The sequence below is a fragment of the Camelina sativa genome, chromosome 1, assembly GCF_030686135.1.
Source record: "Camelina sativa cultivar CO46 ecotype springtype chromosome 1, ASM3068613v1".
NCBI classification, from domain to species: domain Eukaryota; kingdom Viridiplantae; phylum Streptophyta; class Magnoliopsida; order Brassicales; family Brassicaceae; genus Camelina; species Camelina sativa.
The window spans coordinates 9,720,276-9,741,044 of NC_141880.1; the positions used below are offsets into that span (position 1 = coordinate 9,720,276).

The window sequence follows — 20,769 nt, forward strand, 5'->3', positions numbered from 1 at the left end:
CCGTAAGAAATTTATTTTGTTTTCACAATGAAATACATGCACACCACTTTTCTCCTTGACTTGTTTAGAATTTTTGAGAACTACACACTTTATAAACACACAAAGTCACAAAGCTTTTAATGTTCTTATTATACACTCAAGTAAAAATAAAACTTGACATAAAAGGCCCATTATTTAGCCATGCAACTAAACCCATAATACAAGAAATATTCTAAAACGTTCGAGATTATAAGACGATCAAGTAATATTCTCCGTTACGTCTTCAACAAAACTTTTCAAACCAGTTTCAGACGATCCACCGCCCATTAAAGCTACGTGGAACTTCTCGCTCATCTCATTCACTCTCTTCCTCACGTCACTATCTTGGTCCATCAAACACTTGATCCCTCTCTCAATCTCCTCCGCAGTCACAATCTCCATCTCCGACCTCCCCAACAAAAGATCACCTAGCCAATGCATCTTGATCTCTACCGCCAAACCAAGCTCCTCCACCATCTCAAAAGCGTTAAACTTCTGCTCGGCGTAAAGTGGCCAAATCGCCATCGGAACACCGAACCACAAACTCTCCAACGTCGAGTTCCATCCTCCGTGAGAAACAAAACCTCCGATCGCCGGCTTCTCCATCACGGCTACCTGTGGTGCCCAACCAATCACCTTTCCTCTCTCCACCGTCCGATCAAGAAACCCTTCCGGAAGTATCTCCTCTAGGTTTGTGAATTCACCGGGAGGCTCCTTCATTATATTCGGAGATGCACGGCGGAGAGACCAGAGAAAACGGTGGCCGCTTCGTTCGAGAGCTACAGCGATTTCTCTTGCTTGGTCCTCACTGAAACCTCCCATACTCCCGAAGCAAAGGAACACTACCGATCTAGGGGGTTGCTCGTCTAACCACTGTAAAATCTCCGATTGCTTCTTGTCCACGGAATCACCCCTAGCTTCGTTTTTGAGATGCAACAATGGTCCTACTAGGTAAACACGTGGAGTATCACCACTGGAGAGAAACTTCAACGCTTGAGGTTCCAGCTCAGGAACCGTATTTACTAAAATGCCCTTAGTCTCTCTGAATCTTCTCGCTTGAGTTACAAAAAAGGAGAGCCACTCCTTTGATTTGAAAATGTAAGGAAGACATTTCAACGGATAAGGACAAGTCAAACTCGGAACCACTAATTCTGCGTCCGATTCTTCCAACTCGCTCATGTCATAGGTATCATCTGCGTCGTACATGAACTGAATGTGAAACAAGAGTCCAAGAAATCCAGCGTTGGAAGTGTAAAACAAGTAACTCGGGACACCGAATTCGTTACCGACATCGATCATCGAGGTGCAGTACATATCAACGACGAATCCAGCTAGACGTGATGAGTCTGGTCGAGTGGGATCTAAGAGTTTCGCAACGGCGTCTCTCACCCGTGGTTTTAGACTTTTGATGTGAGAATCAGTCGCCTTCAACTCGGTTGGTTGTTGATCTCCTCCATAGATTATTTCGTAGCGGATTCGTTTAGTGGATCCGGTGGGGGCGAGGTGTTTTTAGAATTGAAAGATATGATGATCACGGTGATAGAGAGGTGGTCGTTTTGATCAACTAGTTGCTTGGCCATCTCCACTGTCACCATGAGATGACTGATAGTCGGAGAAGGATGAACACCAGCTCGATTTTCATCTTTTGAAAATCCTCTCTATCTGTTTTTCACTATATTTGGTGGTGCTGTTTTTTGAGTTGTAGAGGAAGATAACTTAAAAAACAGATAAGAAAAATAAAATCAAGTAATGTTTGACTTGTTCACTTGTACATACATATATTTTTCAAAAGTAACACTCATTGTCCATAGTCATGTCCTCTCATGGTTAGACGTAAATGTCTACTCCAATACAACCTTAGACATTTGTGGACCGTAAGTTTCAGTCTTTATGTTCTTTTATGTTTTACATTATTTCTTAATTAGCTTCTTAATATCTTTTCTTTATTTTGCTACCCTAATCGTTGAGACAATCATTTAAGGTTTGAATATTCCAATTAATATTTGGTTAAAAAGAAACTTACAACCATATTTTACTTCTCTTTAATTTGTTACCTCAAATTAAAGTAGTACATATATGAGTTTCTATTTAAAGAGGGCATGCATTGACTAATATGATATTTTAAAACTTAATTAATTATGCCGCATTTGGGTACAGACTCGTATTCCTTATTCATTGAAACGGTAATTCTTCATAACGTCTTCAATAAACTTTTGCAACGCAATCCGTGACGACCCACCGTCCACTAGAGCTACGTGACATTTCTTGCTCATGTCCTTCACTTTTTTCCTCACGTCACTATCCTGGTCCATCAGACACTTAATTGATGTCTCTATCTCCTCCGCTGTCACAGTAACCGTCCCCACTCCCGTTAAATGATCGTCTTGCCAGTATTTCTTTATCTCCACAGCTAATCCAAGCTCATCCACCATCATAAATGCGTTAAACTTCTGCTCTGCGTATAACGGCCATGCAGCCATCGGAACGCCGAACCAAAGACTCTCTAGCATCGAGTTCCACCCGCAATGAGTGAAGAATCCTCCAATAGCCGGCTTTGCAAGCACGGCCACCTGCGGAGCCCAACCGACCACTCTTCCTATATCTTTCGTCCGATCAAAGAATCCTTCCGGAAGAACTTCTAAATTCCTAAACTCTTTAGGAGCTTCCCTAAATATATTCGGAGATGCACGACGAAGAGACCAGAGAAACCGTTGGCCACTACGCTCTAGCGCCATTGCGATTTCTCTTGCTTGTTCGTCACTGAAGCCTCCCTTGCTCCCGAAGCAGAGGAACACAACCGAACTAGGTGGTTGCTCGTCTAACCACCGTAAAATATCTGATTGTTTCTCTTCCTTGGAATCATCAACTTGGTTCGTGAGATGTAGCAATGGTCCATAAGTATAAACAGGAGGAGTATCACTACTCGAAAGAAACTTCAACACATAAGGTTCAAGCTCAGCAACAGTATTTATCAAAATACCCTTCATCTCTCTAAATTTTCTCGCTTGATTTACAAACATGGGGAGCGTCACTTTAGATGCGAGAATGTCAGGAATACACTTCACCGGATAAGGACGACTCAAACTTGGAACGTTCAACACAGCTTCCGAGTCTACATAATCACTTTCACTCACATCGTATTTGTTCTCATCGTACAACATCTGAATATGATATCCAAGTGCGAGCATTCCTGCATTCGACGTATTAAACAAATAACTCGGAACACCAAACTCTTTAGCCACATCTATCATCGAGTAGGAGAATATGTCAAGGACGAACCCAACAATCCTCGGCGAGTCCGGTAGCGTCGAGTAGTCTTTGACGAGTTTCGCAACGACGCGTTTAACCTTTGGCGCCTGGTTCTCGACATGCTTCTCAAAACTTGTTAGCTCGGAGGTTGGTTCATCTTCGGCGGAGTCGGAGGTGATCACTTTGTAACGTAGGCGGCTGTTTGATGCAGCGGAGAGGGCTGCAACGTAATCTGAAGCACCGACTTCGCCTTCGGAAATGATAGGAAGGATGATGACGGTGATAGAAAGGCTGGTTTCACGGTCCACTAGTAACTTCGCCATATCCACCGCTGATCGGAGATGACCGGCTCCAGGAGAAGGGATGAAGACAAGCTCAAAATTCATGTTTTGTTCTTCTTCGTCTCTCTCTTTTTTCTTTTTCTGTTATTCTTGTCGGTACAAAGAATCCATCCGTTCCACTATATAAAGTTTTTTTATTTTGTGCATTAAAAGCATCATCTGTATTTAGGTAAAAATATTTCAACTAATAAAAAAATATTGTAGAATATTAAAAATTATAAACCTTAAATTAAACTAAATAAAGCATATAAACTTAAATATATCTTACAAAAAAAAGAAAACTTCTAAACATCTTACATAATAGCAAAAAAAAAACAGAACAGTGTTATTATTACGTAAGCTCTATAGATTCATTTCATTAGCTCTGTTTTTGATGTTTGAAAATAGAAGCCTCATTTTATAGCTTTGAAAGCATATTTTCTTTATGATGTTTTCTTCTTTAATTGATAACAAAGTTAAGAAGAGAAACTAGAACAAGTTTGTTTTCTCATAAGAAAAAAAAAGTTTGTTTTCTCAAATATATTAATTTAAAAATTAAATTGTATTCACTTGAAGTAACTAATTTTGAAAATAAGAAAATTAAAAGCATCATTTTTATATAAGTAAAAATTAAAATGTAGGTAACATATCTATTAATTTTTTTTTACCATTTTCTCACTTTTGCTTTTTATAAAAATTTAAATAGATATTTTAATTTTTGCTTTTTCAACTAATTAAAAGCATCATTTGTATATAAGTAAAAATATGTTGCACAAAGAAAAATATCTATATAGGAAAAAAGTATCTTTTACGTAAATAATATAAACTAAAACTTAAGAAAATATCAATTAGTTGCATATCAAAATCATTTATCTAAACAAAAAAAAAAATTAGTAAAACATATATATTTATCTGCTGAAATTTTTATTGTTAATCTAGTTATCAAAAAAAAAAAAAAAAAACGTTTAGGTTCTTTCTCCCCCACGTAAACAGAATTATGAGTTTGTGTCGCGGTCTTAACTACTTGAGTACTTTTCATTAAATGCATTCCATTTAATCAAAGAAGGAACCACATATTGATGACGGACGTAAGGAAAGTTTTGGGTGTTTTTGGATTGTTTTCTTTGTGGTGAAAATATCAAGGCAGGGAGTCTCATGGTGTAGGAATAACCACGAATAGTCCATTTTTCAAACATAATGTAGTTTTGAGTCGTTTTCCCCTATTGAATATGACAAGATTGCATTTCTCTTGAAAAAGTAAAGATGAAGTTTAATTTTAGTTTTAGGCAACTGAGTAGGTAAAGAGCATCTAGTTGAGATATTAGATAATCTATACAACCTTTTTGACATATTAGAGTAATTTTTTGTTATCCTTGTTTAGATGATTTTGATAGTTAGAGTAATTGATTATTTAAACATGTTTCCAAGTTTAGCAAAAAAATAATGGTTTTCGATATCACTCTTGAACATAAATAATACTTATGTGCTTGAAAAATATGCTAGAGGAGTTTAAAACGATTTTAACTTTTAGTATCTATGAATTCGTGAGAGTAGCTAAGTAGGTAGGTGGAAGAAACCAAGAAAACATTAGAGTGTCAATTATACTAATTGCATACAAATTATATGCTGTTTGTACATTGATTCGATGCTTCGTGTTGTTTGCACTTATGTTCATTTAATAGTACCATTGCTTATTTCTTTGTTTACCTCTCTTTAGATTTTCGTTTCATATCCATCAATTACACGTAATATAAAAACCATTTTACGCATTGTCGTCTAATCATTAGAGAAATCCAAATTGTCCTCTAAATCAATTGCTATCTTACAAGCATCACAGCTCAAATCATTGGAGAAATTAATCCAAATTGTTTTCCGGCTGTGGTTAACCGGCTTGGACTGCCCTCACTCTCAGCATCTTGCACCTCAACCTTAACAAGTTCTATAGCTCAACGTTTAACAACCTCAAATGTTCTTCATAACGTCTTGAATAAACGTTTGCAATGCAGTTTGAGACGATCCACCATCCGTTAAAGCCATATGGCATTTCTCACTTATCTCTTTCACTCTCTTCCTCACCTTACTATCCTGCTCCATCAGACACTTGATTGCTATCTCTATCTCCTCCGCTTCCACCGTAATCGTTGCCGGCCCCGATAAATGATTGCCTCGCCAGTATTTCCTTATCTCCACGGCCAATCCAAGCTCCTCCACCATCACAAAAGGTTAAACTTCTGCTCTGCATATAATGGCCATGCAGCCGTTGGAACACCGAACCAAAGGCTCTCTAGCGTCGAATTCCACCCACAATGAGTGATGAATCCTCCAATAGCCGGATTCGCAAGCACGACCACTTGAGGAGCCCATCCGATCACTTTTCCTAGATCTTTCGTCCGATCAAAGAATCCTTTCGGAAGAACTTCTTCTAGATTCGTAAACTCCCTAGGAGGTTCTTTAAATATATTAGTAGATTCACGACGGAGAGACCAGATAAACCGGTGGCCACTTCTCTCTAGGGCGATTGCGATTTCTCTTACTTGTTCCTCACTTAAGCCTCCCATGCTCCCAAAGCAGAGGAACACAACCGAACTAGGTGGTTGCTTGTCTAACCACCGTAAAATATCCGATTGTTTCTTGTCCTTGGAACCATCAGCATGGTTCTCCAGATGCAACAATGGTCCAACAGGATAAACAGGAGGAGTATCACTATCACCACTCGAAAGAGACTTCAACACATAAGGTTCAAGCTCAGCAACAGTATTAATCAAAATACCCTTCAGCTCTCTAAATTTTCTCGCTTGGTATACATACAAGGGGAGCCACACTTTAGATGCAAGAGCATGAGGAAGACACATCACCGGATAAGGACGACTCAAACTCGGAACGTTCAACACAGCTTCCGAGTCTAAATAATCACTTTCAATCACATCGTATTTGTTCTCATCGTACAACATCTGAATATGATATCCAAGTGCGAGTATCCCTGCACTGGATATGTAAAACATATAACTCGGAAAACCAAACTCGTTAGCCACATCTATCATTGAGGTGCAAAACACGTCTAGGACGAACCCCACAATCCTCGGGGAGTCCGGTAGCGTCGAGTACTCGTTGACAAGTTTTGTGACGGCGCGTTTAACCTTTGGCACTTGCTTCTCGACATGGACATAATTACTCGTCAGCTCGGAGGTTAGTTCATCTCCTGCGGAGATGACTTCGTAGCGGAGGCGGTTGTTGGATGCGGCGGAGAGTGCTGCAACGTAATCGGAAGCACCGACTTCGCCCCCGGAAATGAAAGGAAGGATGAATACGGAGATAGAAAGGTGGGTTTCACGGTCAACTAGTAGCTTCGCCATCTCCACAGTTGCTCCAAGATGACCAATTCCAGGATAGGGGATGAAGACAAGCTCAAATTTCATGTTTTGTTCTTCTCCCTCTTTTTTTCTTTCTTTCCCGGTGCTTTTGTCTGATTCTTCGAAGAGATAAAATAACGCTAGCTGACTGTGTAATACGAATGAAGCCAACAACAAATAGATACGTACAAAAGCTCCCGTAACTGTTTCGTCTTCATTCGTATAACTCTGTTCGTTGGACCGAATAGTTCAGGCCCATTATGAAAATTTAAACCCCTTTTGATGTTTTTACTTACGTCGAGTCGAAAACAAAAAGTTAGGAAAAGAAAGTGAGATTAGGTTATTTAAAAGTAAAATATTTTGCAAATATTAGTAAAATAAAACAAATAAATAAAATATGTAGTTATTTTATCTTTTTTTTTTTTTAATAAAATGTCAAATTAAATTCAAAAGAAAAATACGTGTTTACAACTAGTGCAACTTTTAGCCAAAATTGTATTCAAAAGAGAAATTTAAAATGTGGTCAAAATTGTTAATAGCTAAAATCTTGATGCTAGCCAAAGGTGTAAGGCATTAGCATAACGACTATCACCACTCCTTTGGATCGCTAAGAGCTGATCTCGGACTTGTCTATCAAGGCACTTGATCAACTGAACTTCTGTGATCGGGTGCTCACCATGCCGCCGCCTATTATGTTCACACCAGAGTGCATAAACCGTTGCCTGAAAAATGTACTGTGCTAGAAAACCTTCTTCCGTAGTCGTCCAAGGAGCAGAGACTGTCCCAAGGAGAGTGTGCCAATTCAAAGAGAATCGTGTCTTGTATATTTTTTTTGCGAGATTATCCCAGATACCTGAGGTGAAACCACAAGTAAAAAAAAGATGATCCCGAGTTTCGATGGACTGATTGCAGAAAACACAGGTCGGGGAGAGTCCCCTGTTCCAGAGAATCATTCTATCCCCAGTTGAGAGTTTGTCCCTCGTAGCCAACCAAACACAGAAGGAGAACATAGGTGTTGCATGGGCAAACCAGACTCCTTTGTGCCAGGATACCAGGTCGGGTGTGGTACGTATATGGAGCCATATTTCCTTGGTTGAGAACCTCGTGCGATAGGTATCGTTTTTTCCTTTCCATAAGGGGATATCCTCTGCATCTGTGCGTGTTTGAAACTTTAGAGCTAGTGCGTCTTCTATTTGGTTTAGATGTTCTACTCGATGCCGTCTCCGACGACGATGAGTCCATGCCTCAGCGACCGTCATATGTTCGCTTATCCCAAGATCAATGAACCTTCGCTCACCTGCAACATCAATCAGACGCCCCATTGGAGACCACGCATCATACCAAAAAGAAGCATGTGCACCGTTCTTCACCTCAACACTACTAAACTGTTTGGCAAGATCACGATATTTAAGGAGTTTACGCCACATCCAGGATCCCCTGGAGACAGTGTGGTTGATAGACCAGAACGACTCCTTCCGTAGTAAGTAGTGTCGGCACCACCGGACCCACAAGGAGTCTCCATTCGACACAAGCCTCCAAACTAACTTCAAGCAACAAACATCATTAGCCTCCTTCAAAGATCGTAAACCAAGTCCTTCTTCAGTCTTTTGTGTGCAAACATCTTCCCAAGCAAGCTTAGCCTTGTGACAGTTGAGGGCCGGTCCAGACCAGAGGAATGCAGAGCAAATCTTATCAATCTCTCGAATACATTGGCGTAGCAAACGAAAAGCTGACAACCAAAAATTGCAGATACTCCAGAGGACCGAAGAGAGAAGATTAAGGCGACCAGCATAGGAAAGGAAGCGAGCCGTCATGGATCCTATTTTTTTTTATATGCTCCAATAAAGGACTATAGTCCCCAGAAGAGAGGCGCTTAGTTACTAGCGGTAGCCCAAGGTAACGTACAGGAAACTGAGTAACACCAAACTGAAAACGGTCCATAATCTCTTGTTTACAAGAATCTGTAACACCCGCAAGGTAGACAGTAGACTTTTCCATACTGATACGAAGCCCTGATCGTTTTTAAAGCTATCAAATACTTCCAGAATCCCCTCAATAGACCGCAGCTTACCATCAGAGAGAACCATTAGATCATCAGCAAAACTTAAATGAGTTAGATTGAGATTCTTGCATTGCGGGTGATATGCAAATCTCCTCAAACCTGCCGCTCTATCAAGCATCTTTGATAGTACATCCATAGTAATAACAAACAAGTATGGTGAGAGAGAGCAACCTTGTCTCAAACCCCTAGAACTGCAGAAATAACCAGCCAATTCTCCATTGACCTGAACCGAGAAAGATGTTGTGGTAACACATAGCATAATCCAGTGAATAAATTCGAAGGGGATGTCCAAAGAGAGCAGCACATTTTCGAGAAAAGACCATTGAACTGAATCAAAAGCTTTGGAGATATCTATTTTGATTGCACATCGGCTGGAAATAGAATCTAGATGGTATCCACTAACCAACTTCGTGTCAAGAAGCAGATTTTCAATAAGGAGTCTGTCTTGAACAAAAGCGGACTGGTTTTCCGAGATGAATAGAGGCAAAATCAGTTTAAGTCGATTGGCAAGGAGCTTGGATATGACTTTATAAAGCATGTTGCAACATGAGATCAGCCTATAATCCTTCATTTCTATGGCGTCCAACTTCTTTGGAATAAGAGCAAGTATTGTAGAATTTACCCCTTTTGGCAGAAACCCTTTTTCAAAGAAAAATTGAACCGCCACTACAAACTCCCAAATCGATTTGTAAAACTCGACAGTGTACCCATCCGGTCCCGGGGACTTATCCTTTGGCATCGAGAAGAGCACTTGTTTGATTTCTATAGCACTAACTTGGCGAGTAAGTTTTTGCTTATCCTCTACGGAGCACCGGTACGAGAGTAGGTCTTGAAGCTCAACAACTGAAGCTCCAACATAATCATCTGGTTTATGCTGCAGAAATTCTCAAAAGAACCTCTCCGCCTCTGCCTTTATCTCCTCGGCTTTAGCCGTTACACTACCATCCTGCATACGAACCTCCCTTATTGAATTCTGCGCAAAACGAGCCACGACTGCTCGGTGGAAAGTTTTGCTGTTCTGATCCCCAATCTGCAACAAATGCAGTTTTGATTTTTGCTTCAAGTATTTCTCCTCTAAGCCGGCAATCTGTTCCCATTTGGTATATGCCTCCGCTTCTTCATGCATAGCTTGTGGAGAAGGATTTAGTTGGTTTGCTTCCTGCTTCTGACAAAGCATAAGATATGCATCCTTTGCCCGTTTTACCAGATTGCCCATCCGTTCAGTCGCCAATCTACGGATCAACGGCTTAAGAGCCTTTAACTTCTTCGTGAGCCTAAACAGAGAAGAAGTGGACATGAAAATGGGCTCTGTTTCCTTCCAAAACTCTTCAACCATTGGCTTAAAAGCCTCCAACTCAGCGATGGCGTTGACAAATTTAAACGGTTTACGAGTATTGGATTGCACCTCATTAGACATGTTTAAGTGGATCCGACATCGCAAATGGTCTGAGCACCCTCCAGCCTCAAAAACATTATAAGAGAGCGGAAACACTTGAGACCAAACATCGTTCACAAGCACTCGATCCAGCTTCTTTAGAATGAGATCATCCTTCCTCTTATTGCACCACGTATAGAGTGGACCATGAGAAGTTAAATCCGACAAAGCACAGTAATTAACCGCCTGCTGAAAATCCTGCATTCCCAAAGTGATTGCAGGGTGATCATCAACACTAGAGTGTTCCGACATGTCCAAAGTCTCATTAAAGTCACCCACTATCAACCACAGCTTACTCCGAATAATAGGAGAGTCAGAATGATCTCGTAAATCAGCCCAAAGCTCCTTTCGATCTCGAGCAGAATTTGACGCATAAACAAAGGAGCAGAAAAACTCACTCTCAAGTCCATCAAGCATAACAGAACATGTGATCAGTTGGCCACTCTTATAGAAAGGTGTGAGACGAGCATCATTACGCCAAACAATCCAGAGCCGACCACGCCTATTAAATTCATAATTAGTCAATACAGTCCAACCTTTAAACAACCTGTCACAAAGAACATGCACCTTAGTTTCTTTAACTCGAGTCTCAAGGAGACAACCAAACTGAAACTTCTGATCGACAATCCATTTTTGAATGATGGAATGTTTTGCTGATTTGTTTAACCCACGCACATTCCAAAAAAACCATACATTAATGGAGTTTGGTAGTGGCCCTCTTACTTTGATCTCTAGGAGGGAGCCTAGAGGATTGAGTAGAAGTAGCAGATAGTACCTTATGAGCAGTCTTTGATTCTCGCGGAAGCGATTGGCACAGTTGAATACCAACCTGTTGAGAAGCAACCTGTGCGTTTGGAAGCTTTACAGAAGCCTCCAAAGGCGCATCAGTAGTCTCGTCCTCCACAGACGTCCCCTCCTCCTCCTCAGCACTCACTTTTTCAGCCATCTCATCCTGACCACTTAGGGCAGAAAAAGCATTTGAGAGAATGGAAACCTCACCAAACTTCAACTTCTCCACACTACTACGCTGCCCTGGACTGCGGGCTGACTTTGATGGAGTAGTCCAACCAGCTTCCTCACCCCCGAGCTCCCCACTACCAACACCCGGAGGAATGACCTCTGTTGCAACAATTTCCATTGAATGCTCTGCCTGATCAGGTTGATCAGCTAGAGCTTTTTCATCCACCACAGGTGAAGAAATATCCCCCACTATAGTATCCTGAACAGGCGAATCTATAGAGGGTTGAACCGAAGGTGTGGAACGAGGTACAGAAAGACAAGTTTCTCGTAGATGACCCAATTTCTGACAACAACTACATCGTGGCGGTAACCACGGGTAAGAGTACTTGACAACAGCATCAAGTTCCCCCTCTTTTTCACCTGTAATAACATACTCCGATGGTAAGTCCTTTTTCAAATTTGTTTCAACAAAAATCTTTGCCTCATCAAATCTCTCACATGCTTCTGTCTTCGGGTGGAGCCGAATAGGCCTCCCCACAGCACTGGCTAAGAACTCCAAACCTTTCTCAGAGAACAATGATGGAGGGACACCCGTTAGAGTGACCCACAATTGTATGGATTTCATAGCAGGTTGAACCTCCTCTGCAAAAGGAGTTCATTTCGAAACTACCATCGGGATATCCATGATGTTCCACATACCCCTATTCAAAACCCTTCTGCGAATTCCCTCATTCTTAATACGGAACTTGATAGTGTTAGCATTGACCTCAAAAACATCAATCAAATTTGTTTTGTCTCCCAAACGCCAGATCTTGTTCATAATCATGTGAATTTTTCCGACATGGGATGCTTTCTCTGTTAAAAAATTATCAATAACAAAATCTTCCCATAAAGGTTTTGCATCCGCAAAACCCTCCTTTGGGACGGTGACTTTCTCCTTGCCATCAACTGCATCAACCACAAACCTCTGCTGAGTGAAAACGTGTTTCTTCGCAACTTGGACCCACGAATTTTTGGCCAAAGGAGGAACTGTAGTTGCGGAGGATACCCCTTGACTCGAACCCATCCTTTGCTCCGATGAACCCTCCCCTGATTCCTTCTGCAGAAGCAGGGCACCCTGTTCCTGCTCTCCCTCTAAACCATCCAACGTAATAGTCTGATCATTCTCAACTAAAACCGGTTTTGAAATAACCTTTTCCGGCACCAGAGCCTCACCGGAGTGCTCTGGAGGAGCCGGCGGCAGTGGCATGCGTGCAGAACCCGTAACAAACCCTAATCGCTCTAAAAATCGCCTGCCACGTCAGCAGAAAAAAATTAAGAATCCTTCAACAGGTTCGGGGGTGATTGTTAATTTATCTGTTTAGTGTGATTGTTAATTTTCTTTAATTGTTGATCATTTTTTTTTTTGTCGAAATATTATCAAACCATGACAATTGACGCGCGCCTAAATGTTGCGTCAGACAAGTGACCATGAAAACGATAGGTTCTTGTGCCCCAAGATAGGATTTTGGTTTTTTACTTGCGAATCTTTAAACGCATCTGAAACAAGCAATCACATGGTGATGTAGGAGCATGTTACATTGTAGCGCATGTACGCCACATCGAGACATTTTAACTAACGTTTGCGTAATGGGTGTTTTGGCATTATTTTTGTGGTAACAATTCATGTTTTCGAGTAATTGTTGTAGCTCAGTCAAGAGGTTGACATAGTGTATGAAATTTTAATAATTAAGCAACGTAACTGAGGTAAATAGTGTTTTTTTTAGTTTGTGCAAAAGTAAATTATTTGACATATTGAATTGTTTGTACAATTTTAATACTGACTCAACTTAGATCTAATTTCAATAAACAGTTAAACCATTCAGGTGCATTCTTACTGAACACATAAGAAATCACAAACTCTAGAAACATTATATTTATCATGACCATTCATAAAACACATGCCTATCATTCAAGAGCGTTGCATGAGCCATTTCCCTAGCTATGATCATGTTAAGCAAATATTCTTCATCACGTCTTGAATAAACGTTTGCAACGCAGTTTGAGACGATCCAGCATCCATCAAAGCCACTTGGCATTTCTCACTCATCTCTTTCACTCTCTTCCTCACCTCACTATCCTGCTCCATTAGACACATGATTCCCCTCTCTATCTCCTCTGCTGTCACCAAAACCGTTTCCTTTCCCGATCCCGCAATAAGATCACCTCGCCAATACTTTCTTATCTCCACAGCTAGACCAAGCTCCTCCACCATCTCGAATGCATTGAACTTCTGTTCCGCGTATAACGGCCATGGTGCTATTGGAACACCAAACCAAAGACTCTCAAGGATCGAATTCCACCCACCGTGAGTGATGAAACCTCCAACCGCCGGATTAGCAAGCACGGCCACCTGCGGAGCCCATCCGATCACTTTCCCTCTCTCCTTTGTCCGATCAAAGAACCCTTCCGGGAGAACTTCTTCAAGATTCGTAAACTCGCTTGGAGGTTCTTTGAATATATTGGGAGATGCGCGACGGAGAGACCACAAGAAACGGTGGCCGCTTTGTTCTAGGGCGATGGCGATTTCTCTTGCTTGTTCCTCACGGAAGCCTCCCATGCTTCCGAAGCAGAGGAACACTACTGATCTGTTTGGTTGCTTATCAAGCCACCCTAAAATCTCTGATTGTTTCTCGTCCACGGAATCACCAACTCCAACTCCGTTCTCGAGTTGCAACAGTGGTCCTACTGGATAAGGAGGAGGAGTATCACAACCACTCGATAGGAACTTTAACGCACATGGTTCCAACTGAGCCACAGTATTTACCAAAATACCCTTCATCTCTCTGAATTTTCTGGCTTGGTTAACAACCGTTGGGAGCCATTGTTTAGATGCGTAAGCGTGAGGAAGGCACTTCACCGGAAACGGACGAGTCAAACTAAGAACGTCCAGCACAGCTTCTGAGTCTTCAAAATCACTTTCGGTTATATCGTACTTGTTGTCATCGTACAACATCTGGATGTGAAATTGAAGTGCGAGAACCCCTGCGTTCGACGTGTAAAACAAGTAGCTCGGAAGACTAAACTCCTTAGCCACATCAACCATCGACGTGTAAAACATGTCGACGACCAACCCAGCGATCCTCGGCGAATCCGGTTTCGTTGAGCAGTCGTTGATGAGTTTCGCAACGAGGTCTCTCACCTTTGGTACGTTGTACTCTATATTGAACTCAGGCCTCGCCGGATCGAAGTTTGGTTGATCTTCGTTTGTAATAACTTCGTAGCGGAGACGGTCGTTAGGTAAGGCGGAGAGAGCATTCACTTTACCTCCGGGAAGTATGATTAACGAGATAGAGAGGCGGGTCTCTCGCTCAACTAGTAGCTTCGCCATCTCCACGGTTGATCTGAGATGACCGGTTCCTAGGAAAGGGATGAAGACAAGCTCAAACTTCATATTTTTCTTTTTTTTTTCTTCTGTCTCCTCTTTTTCTGTGATTTGTCTGAATCAACGAGAAGGTAAGCTCCACTAAATAGTTTCGGTTTCTTTTGCTTAATTAGCTCTCTGTTTTGTGCCGTATAAGTCCCTTTCTATCGGTTTCAACTTTTGTAGACTTTTTTGGTTTTTGATGGATATCATTGTCGTCATATGTAAAACCAAAATGAGTTTCTCCACTTACTGAACCACTTCACTAGTACACTTGCTTTTAGTAATATCGTTAAATTTTAAGTCGACTTAAACTATGGTCAAATGTAAAGTTTATATATAATCTACTTTTGTCTTTTAGAATTTGTGAAATCAAAATTAATAGTAAAATTTTAATAGGGAGTATGAAATTCTAATTTGTAATCCTTTATCATATAAAGCTGTCCAATAAAATCAAGCCACATCAGATTTTCTTTTTTTTTTTAATGAAAATAACAAAAACTTTTACACAATCAGTGTAGAAAGAGAAAAAAAAAAAAAAAAAAAAAAACTGAACCAAATTAAAGTTTTAGGAAAATATAAAACCCTTGGCTTTTATTGACAATTTTTTCTTTAAATAAAAAACACCACGATCTAGAGTTCTTTGTTTTCCACGATCCTCAAATAAACTTCCCACTTTCATCACTTTTCTCAACTGATCTTTTTCAAATCACTTTATATATCACTATTCTCCTCTCAGTTTCACTAAATCTGCAAAAACTGAAGCTACTTTTTCAATCACCTCTCGGAATCGTCCTTTTCGCTCGACCACTGAGCCCGAACATTAAAAATATCCCATTGCATCCTCACCGCCCTTGAAGCTTCCCACCGTTTCCATTGTCTTCTTTCTTTATTCAGAAAGTGATTCTTTTGTTCACCTACACTTTCTTAAGATAACTATAGAATCTGGAATTACTGTTGATTTGTAATTTTGAAAGTCGTTTTGTCAATTGAATTGCAGGTACGATTGTGGTTGTTTGCTACATGAAGCTTGATGTCACGTGGTGCATATGCTACAAAAATACATTTGAAGTTCTTTGTTTTGGCGTTATTGGTGAGATAACAATGAATCGTAAAAGAAGTCATCATATATATTGCTTGTGGATGATAAGTTGGAAAACATATTCCTAATTATTTATGTTTTTCTGCTGTAGATGATTCCGGAGTTTGTGTGAGTAAACAGTTTCATGTATAGTTAACAGTAGCACCACAACATTGAAGGAAAGAGAGGAAGCACCAGAGGAAATGGAGAAAAATGTGAAGATGAATAATATATATTATTTGATCACAAAACACCATAGTGTAAGTAACATTTATATTTTTGTTATTCATATACTTACACCAAAAATAAACAATTAAAATATATGTTTTTACTAACATTTTTAATGAGTCAACCAACAAATTATATTATAAAGTATTTAAGGATATATTTACTATATTACAAAGCAATAATTAGTTATATATTATTTGTAATCAAATAATAATTCTGTGCATATGCACGGCACAAATACTAGTTAAGTACTTTTTTTCAAGTCCCAATCATTTTAATCACCCGCAACACTCAACTGCCACATAATCATTCATGTAAGACAAATGTATATGCTATACTTTCTAATCTCTTCTAGAATCTTACAGCATCATAAGCGGTGGTTATTCATATCGTTGCTTTACCAAAAATTTAATAAATAAATAATAAAAAATATTAAAAAGACAAGAGAGAAGAGAAGCGCTTCTCAAATTACTGCCGAAAGAAACGATTACTATATTATTCTTACACATGGCGACTTATCATTAGTTTATACTTGCTTTAATTAAAATATTATTAATTTTTTTCTTTTGAGAAACGTTTATGAGTTCATGATGGTCTTATACAACTTGCACGCACTTTGGAGAGTATTTGTCCTTATTTGAAACCTTATTTGAAATATTTATATATCTATTGAAACCAAATCACATAATTTATTGTTAGAGCATGTATAATGGCAATCTCTCTCATGAGAGTCTCTCACCCATATATTTAAAAATAAATAAATAAATAATAATATTTAATAAGATGAGCTTTTGTAGAAAATGTGAGAGAGCTTTTGTAGAAAATGTGAGAGAGTCTTTCAAATGAGAAACTATGAAAACAACTTCATCGGGCTCACATATTCCATAGAGAGTCAGAAAAAAAAATGAAAAAGATGGAAAGATATTACTCCTAAGACACATAGTCTAGAGCTATTTTCATTGTATTAGTTGGATAAATAAAAAAATAATTAAATTAAATTAAAATAATATAAGATGTTTTAGAGATTTTTGTTTGTTTCATGATATAACATGTTTTTAATTTATTTTCGAGACAAAATAATTTTACATTTTTTATTAATTATTTTATGCAGTCATTTTTTTGTTAGTTGTTTTATGCAGTTTTGTAGAGCTATGAAAGCATCCAAGTCGCTACTATCTCATCTTTTTTAGAGACTTTTAATCATTCATGATAGATAATCAGTCTACTTTTAATGATAGCTATAATCATTCATGTAAGTTTCAAACTTTATATATAAAGTTTTATCCTTAATGAAAATCTATTCTTTAGTCTTGTTTCCAATGGCATTATAATATAATTTTTTATTAGTTAAATGACTTTACAAATAATAGTAGGGAAGGATGGTTTGGTATTATTATCTCATGATCATTCAAATAAAAGCAACACACGTAGGAGACATGCCACATTGCCATTTCCAAGAGCGTTGCATGCTCCGGTTTATTAGCTAGTTTCAACTTTCATCAAACAATATTCTTCGTAACGTCTTGGATAAATAATTTCAAAGCTGACTGAGACGATCCACGATCCACGATCTTTAGTTAGTTATAATTAAAATTTTAACAAACTTTCTAACCCCTTTCTAATGTGGCTAATTACTTCACGGAATCTATAAAGTCTCCATTTGAATATTTAGTTTATATAGTTAGTGGAAATTATACTTCTCAAAACCTCTCAATATATATTTAAACATATCCAAAATTCTCAAAATATCTATCTCATATTATTTATTTATATGTCACATAATATTTTGTCTTTATATGTCCCAAAATATCCATCTCATAATCACATAAATCAGCTAATTAAAATTATTTCTTAATTTTATTTTTCATATAAATTTTAAATTTGAAAAATGAGTTAGAATCGTATTATTTTAAATATAGAAAATAAGTATTTGGTACAATATCGATTTTAAATCTAAATAATGGATTTCAATTCGGTTTTATTTTAAATTATTGTACATATATAACCTAGACATATCTTCTTTATAACATGAAATATTTTCCGTCTCGTCTCATCCTATACCATCTCATATTGTTCCGTCTTGTCTTGTCCCGACTTGTCTTGTCTTGTCTCGTATCCATCATAATTTGTTTTGTCCTATGATCGTTCTCTTTAAATTATTACTCATTAGCCAATGTTTATTAATTTAGACACGAAACTTGAACTATCCTATGAATATTTAATTTTTAGTTAGTTAGTTGAAATTATACAAAAACAAATAATAATACTCAAAAACTATCTAATTAATTTTAAAAATACCCAAAATTCTCAGAATACTCGTTCTACCTATAATTCTCAGAGTACCCAAATTGGATCATTAACTGTCGCATAGTCAACCCTTACGTAAATTAGTGAACATTTGTGACTTGAATATATTTACCTATATTTTTTAACTTAGTAAATTTATCTATAATTTATGTTTTTTTGAAAAAATCGTTTGAGTATAACATAAATTAATTATTTGATTTACCCGTTTTAGTTGGCATATACTATTTCTCATCCTAATACCATAAATAAATTGGACTTTAATCAAAGATTAGTTATGGATTCTAAAAGTGTATGTGCTTAGTAAATTAGATGGTTATTTGTTCCATCTCGCCAACATAATAAATCAATTATGTATTTTCCAAATTAGTTTCTATGCGGTTTTGGTAACTATTTTTAAGGGATTTATTAGTTTAAATTCGCTCAAGATACGCAACATTTATGATAAAATTGGTTTTGTTCCTTTTTTTATGCATAGATCTGGATTTTGGTAACTAATTTTAAGGAATGATTTTGTTAATATAGCCGCTAATGGTGGTAACATTTATTATGAATCAAATAAATTTAATTTCTATTTTGTCTATTGCTAAATTTGTAGATAAATCTTTGAATATAATAAATTAAAATTATTAAAGTTAATCTTTTGAATTTGCTACAGATCCGTTTTCTATATTAGTTTTTAGTCTATATTCAAAGATTTTTGATTATAAGATTAGTACATATCAAAAATCGAATCCAAAAATTTGAATTTGATAAAAAAAAATTGATTTGAAAAAAAAACATATTAGTATTAATTTTAAAATGTCCTTTATTTTTAAAAAAGTTTGTTACCAAAAATTTAAGAAAATTGGTCCGATTTAATTTAAATTTTTGAGATTTATGAAAACTGCAAGATTATGATTTTTAAAATTTAATAGGGTAATTTATTAAGAAATAATCATTTTAAATAGATCAAAATTTAGTAAGTATCCATCTAGTAAGTACATGTAATATATTCTTCCAGTAATTTAGTAATTTATTACTCCTGTAACATATATTCTAAATAGGTTAAAATATCACATTTCTTTTTATACTTTGTAACCAAGTTCGTCTGTTTGATGAAAGTGTCTATTATCATGAATTTGATGAAAGTGTCTTAATAGAGATTTGCCTTAAATTTGGTTGGTTTTGCATTCGTCAAAGTTTTTCCTATCAAGATTAATGTGGCATCCCACAAGGCACACACCATAGTCTATGCATGGCATGTGGAAAGTAATTGTAACATGATAATAAAATAACATCGATATATAGACTATCAACATAATGTACAACTCTCCCGTTTCATTTATAAGTTTAAAATCTTTATTGGTGTTGGCTTATTGTTGGCTTCAAGATTCTCCAACTCCCCAATTGTCACAATTTTGCCAACAACATCTACAAAATAATGAATAAGATTAAGTTATTTATTTTAAAATATCTAATATTAGCACGGATAAGTCTGAAATATTAGAAAATCTTGTTTAATGATAGAATATGCTTGATAGGTTTGTAAAGAATGTGAAACAAAAGAACATTGTTACCTCGGACCATGTAAACCAAGGGGTCGCTTTATTTGTGTGGTCTTGTAGAATAAACTGGTGTCAGAAGGAGGTGACCATTCATGTCATTCAGAGCTTTTCTGCAAAATGGAAGTTAACTGAGAGTTGTCTTTAAGACTGAAAAAATCCAGAAAATAAGTAAGTGACTATATGTGGTAAAGTAGCAATTTATGTCTCTCGTGTCTATTTATTAGAATTCGTAAGCTGCAAATTAATTCTCTTATTTACAGTAAAGGAGTCAGTGTTACTCACCTCTTTCACTTCCTGAATGGTTTGCAGAAGAAAAGTGTTGACGGTTGGAGCTGTATGGTTTTGTTCTTCTCTCCTTTTTTGTAAGTCGCTAACCTGATCATACGGTTTACCATAATTCCGTTAGTTGCCTGACAAACCATACATGAGTCATACTGCATATAAGGGGCCATTAAGGTTAAAATAGGTTTGTTTTTTTTTGCTTATGATAGTTTTCAATTGTGGTGTAGCGGGTGCTTATTGGTTGTGCGAATGACACATTTATATAGTGTTTGAGATGATGTTAGGGTTTTTTTCATCGTGAGTTGATACAATTAATCTTGATGAGAAAGTTTTGAAGATATTGAAATAACTTACTCACCGGATTTCGCAAGTTTATAAGATATTCTAAGATTCGATTTGTTTTGATTTAGAGAAGATTGATTAGGTATATATGTCAAATATGCTCGGTTATAGTAAATTTAGTTCGATTATGAAGCGAATGAAATGTACATTTCCATTTTCTATATGTGAAAATGTATTATAGGAAGGTT

At 37.6% G+C, this 20,769-nt stretch overlaps 1 protein-coding gene, 2 long non-coding RNA genes and 4 pseudogenes across 5 annotated transcripts; 1 reads left to right on the top strand and 6 right to left on the bottom strand.

Annotated features, from left to right (window-relative positions):
• Positions 1-70: 70 nt before the first annotated feature.
• LOC104786841 (UDP-glycosyltransferase 71B6 pseudogene) lies at positions 71-2,039 on the bottom strand (annotated as a pseudogene). 2 transcript variants are annotated; one of them, XR_015560430.1, is made up of 2 exons: positions 1,309-1,792; positions 71-1,211 (listed from the first exon to the last, which is right to left on the bottom strand). The product of XR_015560430.1 is annotated as a UDP-glycosyltransferase 71B6 pseudogene, transcript variant X2 (transcript). The 2 variants fall into 2 exon arrangements; XR_015560428.1 differs by having other exon boundaries at positions 71-2,039.
• LOC104786851 (UDP-glycosyltransferase 71B7) lies at positions 1,994-3,883 on the bottom strand. The gene has a single exon (XM_010512310.3). The coding sequence runs from the start codon at positions 3,651-3,653 to the stop codon at positions 2,187-2,189; it is 1,467 nt and encodes a 488-aa protein (XP_010510612.2). The 5' UTR covers positions 3,654-3,883; the 3' UTR covers positions 1,994-2,186.
• A 1,455-nt stretch (positions 3,884-5,338) lies between these two features.
• Positions 5,339-7,060, bottom strand: LOC104786859 (UDP-glycosyltransferase 71B7-like; annotated as a pseudogene).
• A 416-nt stretch (positions 7,061-7,476) lies between these two features.
• Positions 7,477-12,643, bottom strand: LOC147949705 (uncharacterized; annotated as a pseudogene).
• Positions 12,644-13,041: 398 nt separating this feature from the next.
• On the bottom strand, positions 13,042-14,958 carry LOC104786866 (UDP-glycosyltransferase 71B7 pseudogene; annotated as a pseudogene).
• A 472-nt stretch (positions 14,959-15,430) lies between these two features.
• LOC104786875 (uncharacterized) lies at positions 15,431-20,375 on the top strand. Its single transcript, XR_767680.3, has 5 exons — positions 15,431-15,697; positions 15,798-15,890; positions 15,991-16,138; positions 20,018-20,125; positions 20,267-20,375. It is a non-coding gene; the product is annotated as an uncharacterized LOC104786875 (long non-coding RNA).
• Positions 19,677-20,376, bottom strand: LOC104786881 (uncharacterized). Its single transcript, XR_767681.3, has 3 exons — positions 20,240-20,376; positions 19,970-20,067; positions 19,677-19,823 (listed from the first exon to the last, which is right to left on the bottom strand). It is a non-coding gene; the product is annotated as an uncharacterized LOC104786881 (long non-coding RNA).
• Between the last annotated feature and the right edge of the window lie 393 nt (positions 20,377-20,769).

What these genes read in the sequence shown, in the direction of transcription:
- LOC104786851 (XM_010512310.3), bottom strand. Translation starts at nt 3,653, where the DNA reads ATGAATTTTGAGCTTGTCTTCATCCCTTCTCCTGGAGCCGGTCATCTC.